This window comes from Tupaia chinensis, unplaced genomic scaffold (genome assembly GCF_000334495.1).
Source record: "Tupaia chinensis unplaced genomic scaffold, TupChi_1.0 Scaffold148234_1, whole genome shotgun sequence".
NCBI lineage: Eukaryota > Metazoa > Chordata > Mammalia > Scandentia > Tupaiidae > Tupaia > Tupaia belangeri.
This window is the reverse complement of record NW_006208084.1, coordinates 2,562,390-2,580,481: the sequence shown is the minus strand read 5'-3', so window position 1 is coordinate 2,580,481 and position 18,092 is coordinate 2,562,390. Positions and strand designations below refer to the sequence as shown.

The 18,092-nt window shown below is 44.0% G+C and overlaps 1 protein-coding gene across 6 annotated transcripts in view; it reads right to left on the bottom strand.

Moving 5' to 3' along the window:
• LARGE1 (LARGE xylosyl- and glucuronyltransferase 1) overlaps window positions 1-18,092 on the bottom strand; it is a 662,422-nt gene that overhangs the window by 345,634 nt on the left and 298,696 nt on the right. For all 6 annotated transcript variants that reach the window (XM_027769037.1, XM_006170333.2, XM_027769041.1 and 3 more), the window contains one exon: window positions 5,282-5,583. In XM_027769037.1, coding sequence (XP_027624838.1) covers window positions 5,282-5,583 — 302 coding nt within the window. The remainder of the gene's footprint in view (window positions 1-5,281; window positions 5,584-18,092) is intronic.

The window sequence follows — 18,092 nt, the reverse complement described above, 5'->3', positions numbered from 1 at the left end:
CTACTGCTCCATCCTGTCAGGATCTGGGACACATAGGCACACATGTTTTGTCTATTTTTCAAGCCAGGTATTCTGAGATTTGAATTGTGTGGTTGGCAATGTGAGGTCTGGCTCCCACCATGCCACGGGCTCACCCAAAATTTCCCCTCTTCTTGGCTGTGTGACTTTGAAATTATGGAACCTTTCTTAACTGTAATTTTCTAATATGAAAAATTAAGGAAAGTGTATGGAGTGGATTAAATGAGATACTTAATGCAACATTTTCTGTAAAGTATCTGCCATATTTCAAAGACTAGGTAAATGCTATCTTTTAACTACTACATTACTACTGAGAAGTGAAGCAAGGAGTAGAAGGAAAGAAAGATATTTGTTTAAGGGGTGGTCTGTGGGTACCATTCACCTATTTTCCATAATAACAATGGCCAATGTGGCAGTTTTAAAGCATATCTGGTAATTTGTTGGCATTACTCTCATTGAAAGATAGTGTGTGTGTGTCACTTCTCCCTTAAAAGTGTATAGGCTTTTACGACCTTTTCAACTAATAGAATATTAGTTTACAGTATTGGAAGGAATACTATGTGACTTCTGAGGCCAAGCCATAAAAAAGACTTCCATTCTGCCATGCTTACTGGAATACTTGTGTTTAAACCTCCAGCTGCTTACACGGCAGCTGACTGCCCAGAACCGCCATGCAGTGAGGAAGCCCAAACTAGCTCATGCAGGAAACTACACTGGAAGTCCACAAGACAGAAGAGAGATGTTGGGTTAGCACCCCCTGCTCCAGCTCCAGACAAGGTTTAGTATCAACAGTATGAAGACTCCAAACCAGAACCACTTAACTAAGCCCTTACCAAATCCCTGACCCAGAGAAACCGTGAATGCAAATAAAATGACTGGTACTGTTTGAAACCATGAAGTGTCAGGTGAGTTGTCAGGCAGCAATATGGAACTGGCATATCTACTGTAATAATATGTGGCACTCACACAGAGCTAGCTTCCCATCATCTCATTTCATCCTCACAACTGTATTGGGAAGACCCTGTCAGGATTCTTGGTCTATAATGATAAAATTGACTCCAAGAGAGTGATTGAATTGTGTACGGTCGCATGACTAGGAGGTGGGAAAGGAACAATTCCTGGTTAGTTTTCGCTCCGGGTCCCTTTTTTCTGCTGTACCACAGCTAACCCCAGAAAAGACCAGAACTAAAAAGGCAAGAAAAACACAAATCCATCCACACTCAGGTATGAGTGAAGATAAGGAAGATCGTGCCACTCCCGGTTCTGAGGCTCACAGAAGCCACGCTGCCTAGGCAGCAGAAATATGCAAGAATAAAATGAGTGCCTACTTGGATGACACATAATTAGGAAATGATGAGAGGGCACAGGGACTGACGAGGGCTGTTGTTTCCATCACCACACATCTCAGCTGACAGCCTGGGCATCATTACAGAAGAATTTTAGAAATACTTGTCATACCCCAGAGAAATTGCAATGTGTCTACAGCGGATGGCACCAGTCCTGGTTATGTGGCCCTGCACTCTGACAGGACGTCAGGACTAGCTTCAGCAGTGAGAAATGAAAAAGTGCTGAGATAAAGGGAGGCTTCTATTTTGACTCCATTGACTAATGTTTCAAGTGTGCCTCTATGGCTTTTTCATGAAAATCTTTAGACACCAAGTGATGGAGACAGGAGAAATATACCGCTAATGGGGATGAAGCCACCACGTCAAGGTAAGGGTGCATCAACACAACAGTAGACACCTTCAAATAAATGGTAGCAGACCAAGATTTTCAAATCCATCCGTGAGACCTCTAAATAGGATCACAGGATTATCACAGAAGAATTCTACCAAAAATAATCTTTTAAAGGTCTAAGAAGTAACATAATCAAGAAATACAGAGAAGAGTTAAAAAAACCAAATGAATAAAACCTAGTTCTCAGGCACAAATAAAAAAAATAGATAGTAAGTTATAGTAAAATCACCAAGTTCAAGATCTGACTTCCTACATTGGTACTTTATCTTTTCAAGAGCACAGGGATAAAGAGAATTGAATCACACATATGTGTTGTGCCTTAAATCAGTGGTTTTTAAACAGTCCCTCTTAACTCAAGATCACCTGGTTAGATTTTTACTATTTCTTTTTTAATACCCATAGTCTGAGACCTACTCCAAGAGATTCTCAATCATTAGGTCTGGGTTGGGGGTTGGGTCCTATGGATGTGCATCTTTGATATTTAACTTTTTACAACTAAGTCTGGTAATCACCCAATTAACAGAGATAGTTCACGGTGAGTGCTGGAACTCCACATTTTAGTAGAAAATACATTACTAGGTTCCCTTGCAGTTAGATGGCAGCTAAGCCTTGTAATTAGGTTCTACCAATGAGATCTCAAAGGAACTCAGATGTGAAATTTCTTTTTTTTTCTTCTGTTTTTGTTTTTTCTTTTTGAGAGGTTTTTGCTATAGGGCGCATGTGCTCGCCAGACAGACAGAGAGAGACAGAAAGCGAGAAATCACCCCCCAGGAGGGATGGTCGCATGGCAATCCCTTCTCCTGCATTCTCCTCTTGGGATCTTGGGCACACACGCACATGCGCCCAGCGTGAGTTTAAGCCACCAGATCCGGGACTCGAACCGCGGCTGACTATGTGGGAGTCCAGCGACATAGCCATTACGCTAACTGCTGGTTCCCATATGTGAAATTTCTAAGATTATTCTTAAAGGCAGAGGATATGTCCTGCCTTAATGCCGCTTCTTTCCTGCCAGATAAGATGCAGACAAGGTGAGCTGTCCAGCAGTCATGGTGGACCATGAGATGACCTTGGCAATGTCAATCAGGCAAACTGGGACAAAAGACAACTTCAATTTTGACATCCCTACACCAATGCTCTCCAGACATCTTAAAGAGAAATAAGATAACAAATCTCCTTTAAATCATTATTGGTTGATGTTTTATTTTTTTGTTTGTTTGTTTTTTGGTAACTCAGTACAATCCCAGGCTAATACAGCTACCTTAAAGTTTTCCTTGAGTTCTAAAATTCATTGTGACCACTGAAATGGGGAAGCTGAGGCAAAAAGATAAAAGAAGAAAAAAATAGTGATCTCACTTGCTCAATGCCACATAGCTATTAAGCTAGGAATGGAGCCAGGGTTTGCACTCCAGACTCCCAGTTTCAAAACACAATGGTCTTTTATCTGCCATATTTTGCAGAGGATTCCAAGCAGAAGCCTACTTTCAAATCAGAAAACTGCGTACTACCCGGGAAATTGTGCAGAGGGAAGTCGCTGGCTAGACAGAAAGGAGCAGGAAGAGCAATCTTCCAGTAAGTACACTCCCTCTGCTGTTTTCTCCCTCTGTCACACTTGTGCTTTTTTTTGTTTTTCCTCTTCTATTTTTCACCTCTTTGATTCTTAGTTCTTCAGATAAGCTTGAGTCATAATAATGTAAATGCATTGGAGGGGGAAAAATATCCTCACTCTGGGCCATCCCACCTAGTTAGTAGGGCTTCCATTCAAACTAACACTGTAACTGTGACTAGAACAGAAATCCTGCAAGAAATCAAACAAGCCTTCACTCAGGCAAGATTAGAAGTCCCAACATTAGCACCCTCCTCAGGCCAGCCTAGACCTGACGAATTTTTAAACACTGCCGTGTCCCCACTTTCTTAGATAGAAAATATATATATTAATATAAGGCACTGACAACCATTGGCAAAGATTAAAGGAGAGAGAGCCTGACAGATCATCAGGGCTGAATAAACATGCCACACTTACTGAGCCCAACATTTGCATTTCTTTATCATCTTCCCCCCCCCACCACAGAATAGAAGAACCAGAAATAAGGAAGCTTTGTCTTTTTTGTGTCCACTGCTACTTGTTAGTATATAGAGCAGTATGGGCTATGTACGTGAATGCAATAAATCCTTGTTAAATGAATGAATGATGATGTTGGAGTGGCATTTCCCCACTCAGGTTCTGGGCTTGCCTGAACGACCAATTTGTGATGTCCTGAATTCTTCCCAGTTATGACATTACACGTGTCTCACATTTTTCCTAGTCGTCCGCTATTCCTCTGCCAATCCTTACTTCAACCTGGATTGAGAAATCCTCAGGGCCCCCTTGTCTGTTCCAGTGCGAATTCTCTTCCTTCACTGATGAACTTCCTCTGCCACTGAGTAAACTCTACTACAATCCCTGGTGATGTATCAGGCAGGATCATCAATATTATTAATAATCCCACACACATGAAGAGTTTACTATAGCTTGCAAAGTGTTATCTTTTCAGGTAGTTTGAGATCTAACAGTCTTTATTCCATGAGATAGAAGAAACAGCAGATTATACCTTTACTTAACTAAAAATAATTTTAAAAAAATACCCATAATTAACAACATACTGTTTCCTAGGCATTATTCGTGGCTTTATATAGCCATACCACTTCATTTTCACGAATACTTCATGAGGCAGGTGTAATTTTCAGGAGCTTACTATAAAGAGACACCTGAACTTCAGAGAGGTTAGATGGTTTGCTCAAGTGCTCACAGCAGAAAGTACCAAAGCTGAAGTATGAATTCAGGCTCGTCTGTGTCTCAAACAGCCCTGCTCACAACAGGCATGCTCCGATTCCTCCCCACCAGGAGAACTGGGAGAACGGGAAAGGAGCACACACACGCGTGTATTTCCGTCCACACAGAAGCATGAATGCGGGAATTTGAGGGTGCCAGAGGTCATGGAGAAGTGTAAGTATTCCAAACTTTTGAAAGAGTAACTATGAAAGGAAACAAACTCTAACATTGGGGAAATGATGTGAGTTCACCAAAGTTCAACCGGGTACTTTAGATGAGCAGCAAGTGTCTGGTCCTGAATTATAGTGAGGACAAGGTTCACATCTCTAGTTACCCCCTTTCCACTATAAGTAACAGCACCCCCACACACACACACACCAGGATGAGACCTAGGAGTAGACACCCTGGGCATATCAAAATAGATAGAGGAAAAAAAAAAAAAAGAGGGAGGTTCTATCAGTTGGGTCCTCTTAATATCTCCATAGCATAAACTTTCTTATGGTCATTTTTCAGAAGGGGAAACTGAGGCTCAGATTGGCTAAGGACTTGCCAGGGACTTGCCAGGCCTTTTGGCAAAGTGAGAACCATATTCACACCCGCCCTGAGTCAAGAATGCTGGCTTCTTCCAGGCCCCTGGCTGTGCCTCCAGAGGCATCAGCAGGAGAAGGGGGCGCTGGGCCTCCCAATGGCCGCATCCCCGCTCCCAGCACTCTTTACCTCGCACTTCTCCACGACCGGCTGCTGCCCACATTCAGAGCTGTTGCCTGCCACGATGCCTGCCCGAAGGTTCTCGCTGTCTCCAGTACCCTCCTCCATGGAGTAGGTCTTGGAGTTGTTGCCGCGACGATGGGCTGGGGCCCGACCCTGGGCCAGGCTGAGCTGCCTGCGGAGCGCGCGGTTCTCCTCCTCCACCTCACGCATGCGCACCTCCAGGCTCTCCCGCTCCCGCTGGCTGGAGGCGGTGTACCGGGGGCTGTGCTCCTGGGCCTCAAGCGGAGACAGAGACACTGGCTTCCCATCTGCGGGGCGAAAGACCAGAGAAGAGTTAAGGAACGAACTACACCCAGAGTTCTCCTAGGTACCCCAGACACCCATGACTACATAGCCAGGCTCCTTCTATAATCCCATTTTTAAGGGAAAACAGATTGAAAATAAGTTACAAATGAATGCATATTCCGATTGAACTGGGAACGATGTGGAGAACAGAATGAGTTATTATAGCAATAAAACCAATATGCTGTTTAGACAAGACAATCATAATATAATTGTTCCTAATTAAATGCCTGTCTTCCTCTCCCTACTGGGCATGTTTCTAGGTAGACATTCCTAACAGTTAAGTATTATGAACATGAAATGGGAGGAGATGGGGAAGAAGGGAAAGGAAATCGAGTATGGAAGTATACGAGAACAACAGAAGAAGAGATATACTACAGAGAAGAAAAGTACAATAAGAATGACAGCTTTATTAAACTCTTTCTATGTAAACTCTTATTCATCCTTCAAAACCCTATTTGAAAGCATCACCTCCCAGGTGAAGCCTTCCTCCATTTGCAGGCAAAATACCTTTTCCCAACAGTAATTTGTATACAACACTACAGAAACATGTATGGTACACTGAATATGGTAACCTGTTTTACTAAATGTTTCCCATGAAGAAGTCCAGTGAAGAGGGGACAGATGGCAGTGCCACAGTGAAACATGATGCTCTGGGAGGGCTGACCCACATGGGAGGGTTCCAAGTTCACGTCTGGAAACCTCTCCGAGTATGTAGAGTACAATTATGCCCACGATGCAGGGCTGGCTGAAGCTGGGGTAGATTGTGGAATCAAGACCCTGCTATCTCTGTTTCTGTTTCTCTCCCTCCCCATGTAAGAAATACATAGATAGATAGATAGATGAATGAATAAACAAACAAACAAATAAATAAATAAATAAATTTAACTTAAAAAAAAGTTCACTGGGGGTAAGGCACCATCTTACTTGTCTTTGAGGTAAGTAAGTGCTGGAAGGGTGGACACAGGTATCAATGTTGAGCATAAAACGATGACAGACAACACGGAAGAAGAATGGAAGAGTATGACCAATCTGAAGGTTGTACCAGAGAAACAGTTATCATTAAACTGAGTGTTAGTAACTTGCCCACAGAACCCTACCATGCTGCAAAAGAAACTAAGGCACTATGGGCTGGTCCCTCTGAGTCACGCAGACCCCGGTCTTTCTTGGGTGTAAGCCCGGCATTCTCCACTTACATGAACTTCGGTAATACAATCTTTAGCCTCTGAATAGCCTATTAATATACATTCCCCCATCTCCCAAGGATATTTAGCATACCACCTTGTACACACTGGGCGCTCAATCCATGCTGCTGGTGGAAGAGCCCCTACAACACAAGACTACTCGTAGCTGTCACTTCTCTTTGTTCCATCTCTGCAAAAATCCCAGGCTCTAGCTACGCTCTGCAGCTGTCTCAGAAGCTACCAAGCAAAAACATCACATCTCTAGAAAATGACCTTATCTCAGCTGCCTGTCAAAAAACACACTCCTCTTTCTCCATACTTTGAGTTTTTCTCCTTCCTACTCAGACCCCACTGAGCTTCCAAACTGTCCCAGAGAGTCTCTGTGACTCACAAAACTTGAGGATCAAAGGATGCGATGAATTCTACCCTGCATGTTTCACTTGGGCTGCCAGTGCTGCGTCGGCCTCTGCCCAGTGCTTTTTGATGTATCTTTGGACCTGAACAAATACAACTCCTTTTTTTCCCTCTTAATCACCTCAGGGTTAAACACCTAAGCTCCCGGCCCTCTCCTATCAATGCAATAAATAGGACTCACTGAATTCCACTGCCCAGGGCCACAAATCAAAGGACAAGGCAGAACCCATAGGGGACATAAAAATCACAGGTTGATTACAACTGCATTGAGCTGGCCAATTACAAGGTGCTACCCACGCTTTTCAAACCTACCTCCCTGTTTGGTGAAACCAAATTAGGTCCACTGAGAATGAAGGAACACGAATAATAAGCAGTTAAGAGCAACTGTGTTTCCCAGTGAACATCGGCTCTTCAAGCAGAGCTGAGAAAGAGAGGCTCTTACTCCCACCTGTGGGCAGACGCTGTACGGGGTGCCTGTTAAGAATCTGTGCATTGCTGGGACGTTGTCATCACAGCACAAGGCAGCAGTGATCTCCGTTCCAGATGAGGAAACCGAAACTCTGTGGGTTTAAAGTGTGTTCTAATTATTTTGAAGCAGATGGGAGGAAAACGAGGTCTCTGTGACTGCGGTCTCTACCATGCTCTTGCATTTATGGGCTAAGTTCGAGGTATGGATACTCTGAGGCTGGAAGTAGTCTTCATTCCCATGAAATGATTCAGAAGCATCTAGGCAGAAACCCAAGAAGCTCTGAAAACTCAGCATGAAAATGAACAACAGGGACCAGCAGTTGACGTAATGGCTGTGTCGCTGGACTCCCACGTAGTTGACCATGGTTCGAGTCCCGGACCTGGTGGCTTAAACTCACCAGGCATGTGTGCGTGCGTTCGTGCGTGCCCATGATCCCAAGAGGAGAATGGAGGAGAAGGGATTGTGGTGTGGCCATCCCCCCAGGGAGTGATTTCTCACTTTCTGTCTCTCTGTCTCTGTCTTTCTGGTGAATGCAAAAACCCTATAGCAAAAACCTCTCCAATTATTTTGAAGCAGATGGGAGGAAAACGAGGTCTCTGTGACTGCGGTCTCTACCATGCTCTTGCATTTATGGGCTAAGTTCGAGGTATGGATACTCTGAGGCTGGAAGTAGTCTTCATTCCCATGAAATGATTCAGAAGCATCTAGGCAGAAACCCAAGAAGCTCTGAAAACTCAGCATGAAAATGAACAACAGGGACCAGCAGTTGACGTAATGGCTGTGTCGCTGGACTCCCACGTAGTTGACCATGGTTCGAGTCCCGGACCTGGTGGCTTAAACTCACCAGGCATGTGTGCGTGCGTTCGTGCGTGCCCATGATCCCAAGAGGAGAATGGAGGAGAAGGGATTGTGGTGTGGCCATCCCCCCAGGGAGTGATTTCTCACTTTCTGTCTCTCTGTCTCTGTCTTTCTGGTGAATGCAAAAACCCTATAGCAAAAACCTCTCCAAAAAAAAAAAAAGAAGAAAAGAAAAAACAAGTGACACCTGTGAGTGGGTCCTTTGGAGGGGTCACAGAAATGTTCTGAGCTTCCCTTTTCTCGACTGTGAAATGGGAACATAGTGCTAACCTTCTAAGAGCGATAGGAGGGTTAGGTAAGATCCTACAAAGCACTCTGCCTCTCTTCGGGAGGCCCTTGGTATGAGTTCCTGCAATCCCTGTCCACAAGTATGAGTGATGTTATGGGTAGGAAGAGTTGCTGTTAAACAGAAAGCCATCTCTCATGGCTCTCCAGCTCCCTTACGCACTCTACAGAACGTGGGACTTCTCAGCCCCTAAATCGTGGAAGCCAACTCCTACTGCAAACATACTGGAATACACACACACTTCTACATACAAGCACCCTTTGGTTCTGTTTCTCTGTGGGTCACACTCTGAGTGGCACTACCCAATACCCAGTTTCAGTACCTCCAGGGCTTGGCTCCTTCCTTGTACTTAGTAAGCATTTGAAGAAGGAATGGAGTGAAGGACTGACAACTAGAATCATTTTAAAATTGCATGAAAAGAAAGAAAAAAATGCAGCACATCTTAAACTATTGGTTACTTATTTATTTATGAGAGACTTTTGCTATAGAGTGCATGCACTAGCCAGAGAGAAAGAGAGAGAGAGAGAGAGAGAGAGAGAGAAATCACCCCCAGGGGTGATGGTCATGCCACAATCCCTTCTCCTCCATTCTTCTCTCAGTGTTTTGGGTATGCATACACACATGCCCAGCTTGAGTTTTAAACTGCCAGGTCTGGAACTCAAACCACTGTCAACCAGTTATTTTAAAAAGAGACATCATGGGAACCAGCAGTTAGCGTAATGGCTATGTTGCTGGACTCCCACGTAGTCAACCGCGGTTCGCGTCACAGACCCGGTGGCTTAAAACTCACGCCGGGCGCGTGTGCGTGTGTGCCCAAGATCCCGAGAGGAGAATGGAGGAGAAGGGATTACAGCGTGACCATCCCCCTGGGGGGTGATTTCTCGCTTTCTGTCTCTATGTCTCTCTCTGTCTGGCGAGCACATGCGCCCTATAGCGAAAACCTCTCCAAAAAAAAAAAAAAGAGACGTCATTATAGTATTAAGTTCTAGAGAAGAGGGAAAGCAAACCAAGAAAAACAAATCAAGTAGAACAGTTAAGAGGATGGGATTCAGAATAAAACAGAGCTGAGTTGGAATTAGGATTCTTCCATTTAAATAACCTTAGGCAGAGAACTTAGCTTCTCTGTGACTCAGTTTCTCTATGTGCAAAACGGGAGTCACATGAGTGTGTGCATGTTCATATTACCCAGCATTAAAGCCTAAACACAGTAAATATCAAATCCGACACTTCCCTTCCTGCGGTTCCCACCTCTGCCCCCAGGAGAAGTGAAGGCGATGGAATAAGATCCCTTCTTTACAAGCCCCTTTGCCTGTGCTTCTCTGCTCCTTCCTCTTCCAGGTTTTTTTTCTTTTTTTGTTTTCCTATGTACACAGTCTATTTATACACATGCTGCATCTCCCTGTCACATCATGCATCTATGTGTTGATCTGTAGTTCACCCCACTTTGAGCTTAAAAAGTCAAACAAGACATTATTCAAAATCTCAGTTGACAACATCTTCCTCCCCCCTCCGGAACTTCTCCACAAACATGAATTTATCATAGAATTTGAATCCCTGAATCCACTTGAGATGAATGTTCTGAATTAAGAATTGAAACATCTAAGATTCAGAACAAAGAAGGTAAATTGAAAATCAACCTCTGTGCAGTGCAGTGACAAGAGATTTGGGTCTTGCCATCCAAAATATCCTGAGTGATGATTTCAATCAATTTGTTAAGTCCTAAATATCTCTGGATCTCCCCAGAGTGCTGGGGTTTAGCATGTGTGAGGTGTCCATCACTTGCAAATAGAACTGTGGGACTTATTAATGCAGGTAGATGCCAGGACCTGAGTGAGCCTCACAGTGTCAAAAGACCCAAATCTCTCCAGTCTAGGAAACTGTATTTTACACTCATTGCAGACCTCAGGAAACCTGTGCTCCTACATCATTCTGCCTGTGATAGAGACACCACATTCCTAACCTTTATATGGCAAATGCTCCCTACGTACAGTCTGTCACCAAAGCCTGCCAATTCTTCCTTCCTGATGTTTAAAGTGCTTGCTCTCCTCATTTTATTTCAAACATCCCACCCCAAACTAAGTGTTTTAATCCTATCCTAAAACAAGGGTGCTCAGACTTTTTCTGTTAACGCCCTGCTACTGAATATGTTTTATTTTGTGGGCAAGACTGTGTCCATGGTGAGTACTCAACTCTGCCATGCATCAAAGAGCAGGCACAGAAATACACAACAAATGGGCATGGCTGGGTTTCAATAAAACTTTATTTGCAAAAACAAGAGGTGGGCATGATGTGGCCATCGTTTTGTGAGGCCTCCTCCTAGGACACTGCATTGGTTTCCCCGGTTGCTTTCCCCACCTCTAATCTCTTCCATTCCTACCAGCCTCACTCAGAGGTGCCATGCCTAAGGTTCTTCAAACTGACTTCCACCACAGTGGCACCTTGACAATGCATAGAAATGACTCCATCTACTTGAAGGCCATCTGTCAAATTCAACGAACACTTATTCAGTTCCTGCTGAGTATATATCAGGTGCTTAGATGCTGTGTGTCTTCTCATCTTAATTTATGCAATCGTATAATAAAATGGGTATTCTCACTACTCCTATTTGACTAATGAAAATAGACACATGATCTAACTTATTCAATTTCATCCCAGCAGCAGATGGCACAGGGAGAGTCTTAACTCATGTTCCCTGAACTCACGTTCCCTGACTCTGGATCAGTAACTCTTTTTGCACCACACCAGAATGTCTCCTATTCACCGCTCTCCAATTAAGCCCAAACAAATTTGTGGTCCTTACTGATTTCTTTTTGTTTTTCCCTGGTATCCCAGGCCAGCAGGTGGCCTGGTTAAGGCACTAGATCCCACATGACTATGTGGTTGAAGTTCTGGACTCGGTGGCTTGAAAATCACACTGTGAATGCCTCAAATCCTAAGAGTGGCTTAAACTCACCCCAGGTGTGTGTGTGCATGTGTGCCCATGATCCTGAGAGGAGGATGGAGAAGAAGGGATTGCAGTATGGCCATCCTCCCTGGGAGGTGATCTATCGCTTTCTGTCTCTCTGTCTCTGTCTGTCTTTCTGGTGAGCACACATGTTCTACAGCAAAAACCTCTAAAAACATAATAAATAGTTTTGACTACTGTTCAGCCATATGAGAGCCGAGTCTGCCAGAGGTGGCACTGCCTTTTCCATTTAGGCAGTTTACAAGTCAGACCAAGACACAGGTCCAGGTTAAACCTTTCTAATTTTTTTTTTTGGGGGGTGGGGTAAAGGTTTTTGCCTTAGGGCATGCCACTTGCCTTTTTAAGAGAGACAGAGACAGTGAGAGAGAAAGTGGGAAATCACCTCTCGGGAGAATGGTCACACTGAAATCCCCTCTCCTCTATTCTCGTCCCAGAAAATTGGGCATTTACACACACACGCCCAGCTTGAGTTTCTAGCCACTGGGTCTGGGACTCGAACCGCGGTCAGCAATGTGGATGCCCAGCAATGTAATCACTACACCATCTGATGGCCCCAAATCATTCTCTTCAGTTCCAGGAGGATGGTGTCAGATTTGCTATGAGAAGGAAAATTCCAGTGACTACTTGCAAGGTTGCTCACTTGTTACAAGGTAAAGAGAGAACGTTTTACCCGAAAATTCCCTGAAGTGGTTTTTCTGGAAGTTATCTTTGGCAACCAATGTGAACTGGAGTTCCAGCAAAGGCCTTGGAGATCTTTTGACAAGGACAGCCAACAGTAAGAAAAGGGTTCCACAGGCTCCTAAAAAGAACTCGCAAGCACAATGCCAGGAATCATTTCATGATGATAGCCCAAATGAGATTTGACTTTTTTCTCCATGAAATTATTTTCAAGAACTTTGTCATAAAGAGCTTCATTAAGTCAAGAAAATGAAGACATTTTTAGCACCAGCTTGCTGTATCCATAGCTGGCTTTGTGCTATAAATTCTCGAGGTGTACCATAATGGGCAACAATGTCAGTTTCTGCCCCTTGAAAGTTCAGGTCCAGTCATTTTGGAGCTTCAAATATTTTTTGCTAAATAGGCTAAGTTCTGAAAATTGGAAGCAGTTGGTCTTTGAACTTCTTGTAGCCCAGCAACTGAGTCTTCCTGCTGCTGAAACTGGCTAAGCTTATTTCTTTTTGACGTCTAAGGAGTCTGTGTATGGACAGAGGGCTTTTGTTAGTACCATTCAAAACATCACCTTGAAACAGGCAAAGTGATGTACTTGGTGCTCTGCTTCCTCTACCATTGGACAACTTGAAGGCAGAGTCGGTCTTCTCTAAGATCACTGAGTAGCCTAGAAAACACCTATTGGGATGGGGTGGGGGCAGAGTGGAGGGATGATACAGCACCCTGGAAAATGTGAGTGGCCATTGCCCCCCCCACTCCCAGCAATCAACAGTGTGTGACCACAGTAAGTCCATGCTGCAAACATCTTTGGTCATCTGTGCCCACCTAGCCCATGAACTCCCATCACTATCTCACTGTTATTCTACAAGGGGAGAGCTTGAGAAAGCAGCCTCCCTCCTTGTGGTTTCTTGAACCCTGTTTCCTACATATGCAACAGCTACACACAATCGCACTCACTGAGAGATTCATCACAACTAAAAGCTAAAGGAGCACGATTTTATCTTCTCACCTGAACCATCAATGTGGCTCCTTTTTATTTATTTACTTTTTTCTTTTTTCCCCATGAGAAAGAGAATGTGAGAAAGACAGAGAGTGAGTGGTGACACCCTGAACAGAGTCAGTACATCCGACCCACCCCCAGCTCCAGCCAGGATGGTTCTCAGGCAATGTGCACTCACATGGTGTAGTCAAGTATGCCTGGAAATGCAAAGGACCTAGGACCTTCCCACATGAGTCTAAAAGTGCAGAGTGTGTATTACTGCTGCACCACTGTCTGGCCCCTTCTATGGGTCTTTTTTTTTTTTTTAAGTTTTTCTTTGCCATAGGACATGCGCACTCACCAAAGAGACAGAGAGAAAGAGTGAGAGGGAAAGTGAGAACTCACATCTACGCAAGGGGGATAGCCACACTGTAATCCCTTCTCCTCCATTCTCCTCTTGGGATTTTGGGCAAGCAAATATATGTACCTAGCATGATTTTCAAGCCTCCAGGTCTGGGACTTGAACCATGGACAGCCCCCCTCCGCCCGCCCCGTGGTGCCTGACTACAGAATTAAGTCCAGAAATATCCTAGAATGCCTTCATTTTCTCTTTAGCAGCACTCAATATGAAAGATCTCATAAATGTTTTTCTACTGATCTAATTTGTTTAATCTTTGCAATAAATGTGTTATTTCATAAGGAATATTCATAGCCCTTATAAAATTTCACTAATATTTTCCAAAAGTGGCAAATCGTATGTGGTGAGAATATTTTACAATAAAAATTTTAAGTGAGATCTGATTTTGTTTTTGTAGTAAAAATCCTGTTGAAATCAAGAGCCACATGGGATGACTCTTTATCAGGAGTTTTCAATTTTACTCTACCTGCATCACATTAAAGATACTGAGAACTATCTTTTCCTCAGTGTGTGCCCCTATACTTACTACACACTTCAAATTATCATTCTTGGTGGCCATATTCATTTACCAAAAAGGAATTTTCTTTTTTTAAATGAGGAGTATTGACAATAACGTCTGCTTTGCATTACAGAAGGATGAAAGATTTCAATGGCAAACATCAGCTATTTCAGGAGACATATGAGCCTGGTCCCATCCATGGCTCTCCCCCTCCTTGGCTCTCCTCGGCGCCTGTAGTGTTGTGATCATCTTATCTCAAGGGTGAGGTAACCAAGTGAAATGTAGGCCTATGGCAAAGAGTTAGGGACTCATAAAAAGGACCCAGAAGAATGATTACCTTGCATGAGTATGATTGTCATTAGACTGCATCAGAAGTGAACTATGGTGCTTTGCTGTCCTAGAGAAAGAGAACTACTAGATAACCAACTCAAACTTTGGTCCTCTTATCCGTATTGGGAGGTTCCTAGTCTCACAATTGTCCAGGGACTAACTGAATGCAGAATATGACTAACAGTCCAGAGAGTGATTTTTGCTCTGTGTCAGCGATGGTGGCCAGTTTGCTGATCTGACCAGTGTACCTGAATTTATGCCCATGCCAAATGTGGGCAAAAGTTCTTTTCCCCTATATTATACACAAGTGATGCTTAACATGGGGGGGTCTCCTTGTCCCATCCCTGGTCCTCCCAGAGATCTGGCCTCAGTGAAGACTGACTTGATAGGCATCATGTTCTCGGGTCCTCTGCCATACCACCTCTCCTCTACAGTCGACTGGCTTTGAGACAAAGCCACTGCCCTTCGCACACATCCCCTCCTTGCCTGGTCATTTCTGGATGCCACGCTGCATGTGCGCTACACTGCATAAAGAGGCTCCAGCTCTGGCCTTCAGTGTGCACAGACCAGATGTGCTGCTGCAAGGAAGAGTTGGGAGGGCGACCTATAGAAGGAACTAGTTATCAAAGGTAAGTGGGGCTGTTTATTTGCATGAGCTGAAGTTGGCAATGGCTACAGAGCTAACCAGTGGCATGAAGAGCTAGAATATTCTAGCACATTTCAAAAGGAAATGGAGACAAGTGTTTTTATGAATGTGCTTGATACCTTCAAAAGCAACCCTTTGCTATAAACTGCTATGTCACCTAAATCAATGTTATCCTCCTCGGTTCAATTGTAAATTAAAAACAAGACAAAGCAAGCAAAAGCCTGCCTGGACCTCTCTGGCCTATAAATGATTCTTCTTCTTTTTCCTGCCTTCTTTTTCTTTCCTCACAGTCTCCAAGTCTCCTTTATCAGTTTTATTTATACACTGAAGTTATATTCTAATTCCCATGAGCATCTACACTGAAAAAAGGAAAAAGAAAAAGGGGGGAAAAAACCCCCAAAACCTAGTATCACCCCCCCTTCACCCTTTCTTAACAAATTCAAACCATTTCTTTGGAGGAAATCAGAAATGAAGAATGGGGTTTTGTCAGGATAAATGGGGAGGAGAGGGGGATAGCAGATTTTATCAGGAGGTTAGCTTGACAGAAATAACACTTTATCAGGATGAGAACTTAGCAAAGATAACACATTACCAAGAGCAAGATAGATGTTTGGGTAAAATATTGTGCTAATACCTTATTAAACTCAAAACCTGCCATCTCTGCTACTGATGGATTGTTATGTTTTTCCTGGTCTTGCCCCTGGGATTTTTTTATAAGGTGGTTCCAACAGTCGTTTAAAAGCCAGAAGCAGCCCAGCTGTGGTAGCACAGCAGTAGCACAGCACTGCAACGCTGAAGGCCATGGGCAAGACTGGCATTCAGTTCCCAGGTTGACTTGTACATGCCAGGCACAAGGACACGTGCCCACGATCCTGACTGACTGTGTAAGGCTGGGGAAACGGAACACAGCATGAGACCCCAATGAGAGTGTTTGTCTGTTTCTCTCATAAAAGAAGTAAATCAACTTAAGAACAAAACAAATGAATAACTGAGCTGGTCCATAGTACAGTGAGTGGTTAAGCACTGTGCAGAGGAAATCAGATCCCACATGGCTGACCAGGGTTTGAGTCCCAGCCTAAGCATCTTACACACTGGGTGTACGCCTGCTGGTTCCCAAATCCTGATGGGGTGGAGAATTATTAGAGAGAAAAAAAAATTGTGGTATGACCAGGCTCTGGTGAGGAAGTCTTACTCTTTCTCTCTTTCTTTCTTTGTCTGTCTCTCTCATATGCACAGGTTCTCTGGCACAATTGAAAAAGAAAGAAGAAAATGAAGGACTCTCAACTCACCTCCATCATGAGGCAAAGCCAAGATCTTCCTCTGCAAGGTGAACAGAAGCATGGACTTGAATGGAAGAAACACTAAGAGACCTGGGGGACCAAAGAGACTTTGATAGTGGAGCCTCTGGTATAAGATCCCAGATCCTGGCCCTAAAGACAAGAGGTTCCCATAGCAAAAGGTCCAACTAAGGGACTGACTTCAGAGATAGTGTCAGTGTGTGAATGATGGGGGCACATCTGTTAACAGAAGAGGCTGAGGCAAGCCTTCCTGGACCTTCTGGAATTGCTGTTGAAACCCCCTAAACTTCATGATTCCATCATTGGCTCTTGAAAGTGCTTGTTCTTACACATAAAAGCCCTCTGCTGAATTCCAGGGTGCAGGACTAGCCATTTTAAACATTGAGTATTTGTGCTATTTCCTTTGCCCATTTGGAAACTTGGTGAACTACCACTGACTCTCTAATACCTGGCTTAAAAATACCTTCTAGGAACCCTTCTCTGATCAACCCAGAGTGAAATGGCTCCTCCATTCCTCCCCCTGGATTTCCTTCCACCTTCCACAATATAGATGAAAGTAGGGGCTGGGACTGGCTCCATAGCCTAGTGGTTAAGAGAGCTGGATCCCACAAGGCTGAAGGACTATAGTTCAAATACTGGTCCTGGCAGCTTAACAAACACACCAGGTGTGTGTACATGCGTGCATGTCCAAAATACCAACCAGACAGAAATGGAGAAGGGAATGCAACGTGATCAAGTCTCTTTGGGAAGTGCTTTCTCTCCCTGCATTACTGCCCCATCAGTGAGCATGCCCTATTCCTGCCCCATGAGTGTGCATGCCCTCTGGCAACTGGAAAAAAAAAAAAGTAGTAGCTCTTGCTAAATATTCAATTGCTATTTATGCAAACTGCATAAACATACTGTGACTATCCATTCTCTCCATACATGTTAACTGGACTCTGGTTTGGGGTAGACACTGTGCTCCAAAGGCCCAGGGAGCATGCTGCATCACTGCTGTCCCCAAGGGCCCAGTAGGGTGTCTATAAGCAGTAAGCCTTCCTACTGGGCCATACCTAGGGAAAGCGCTGACAACTCAGGAGTTTTGTCTTTTTTTAGAGATGACAACTCAGGAGTTTTGTCATGTCCCGCATCCAAATGAGAGCCACGGATTCACAACTCTAAAAGCTTCTGCTTCCCTTTCAGGCAAATGACATCACAATTATACCCATTCTGCAGGCCCAAAATGTAGGGCTCTCTGAATTTCTTCCCACAACTCTCACGTGCACTACATTAGCGATGTATTTAAATGTTGGCACTACTTTCAAAGTATACCCGGAATACAAAAAATATTTTCCACTACTCCTATCACTACCTCCTCCAGTCCCAAGCCCATTACATCTCACCTGACTTCACACAATAGCCACCTATGGGTCAGCCCATCCCCACAGCCAGAAAATGTTTATAAATGATTGGCACATTTC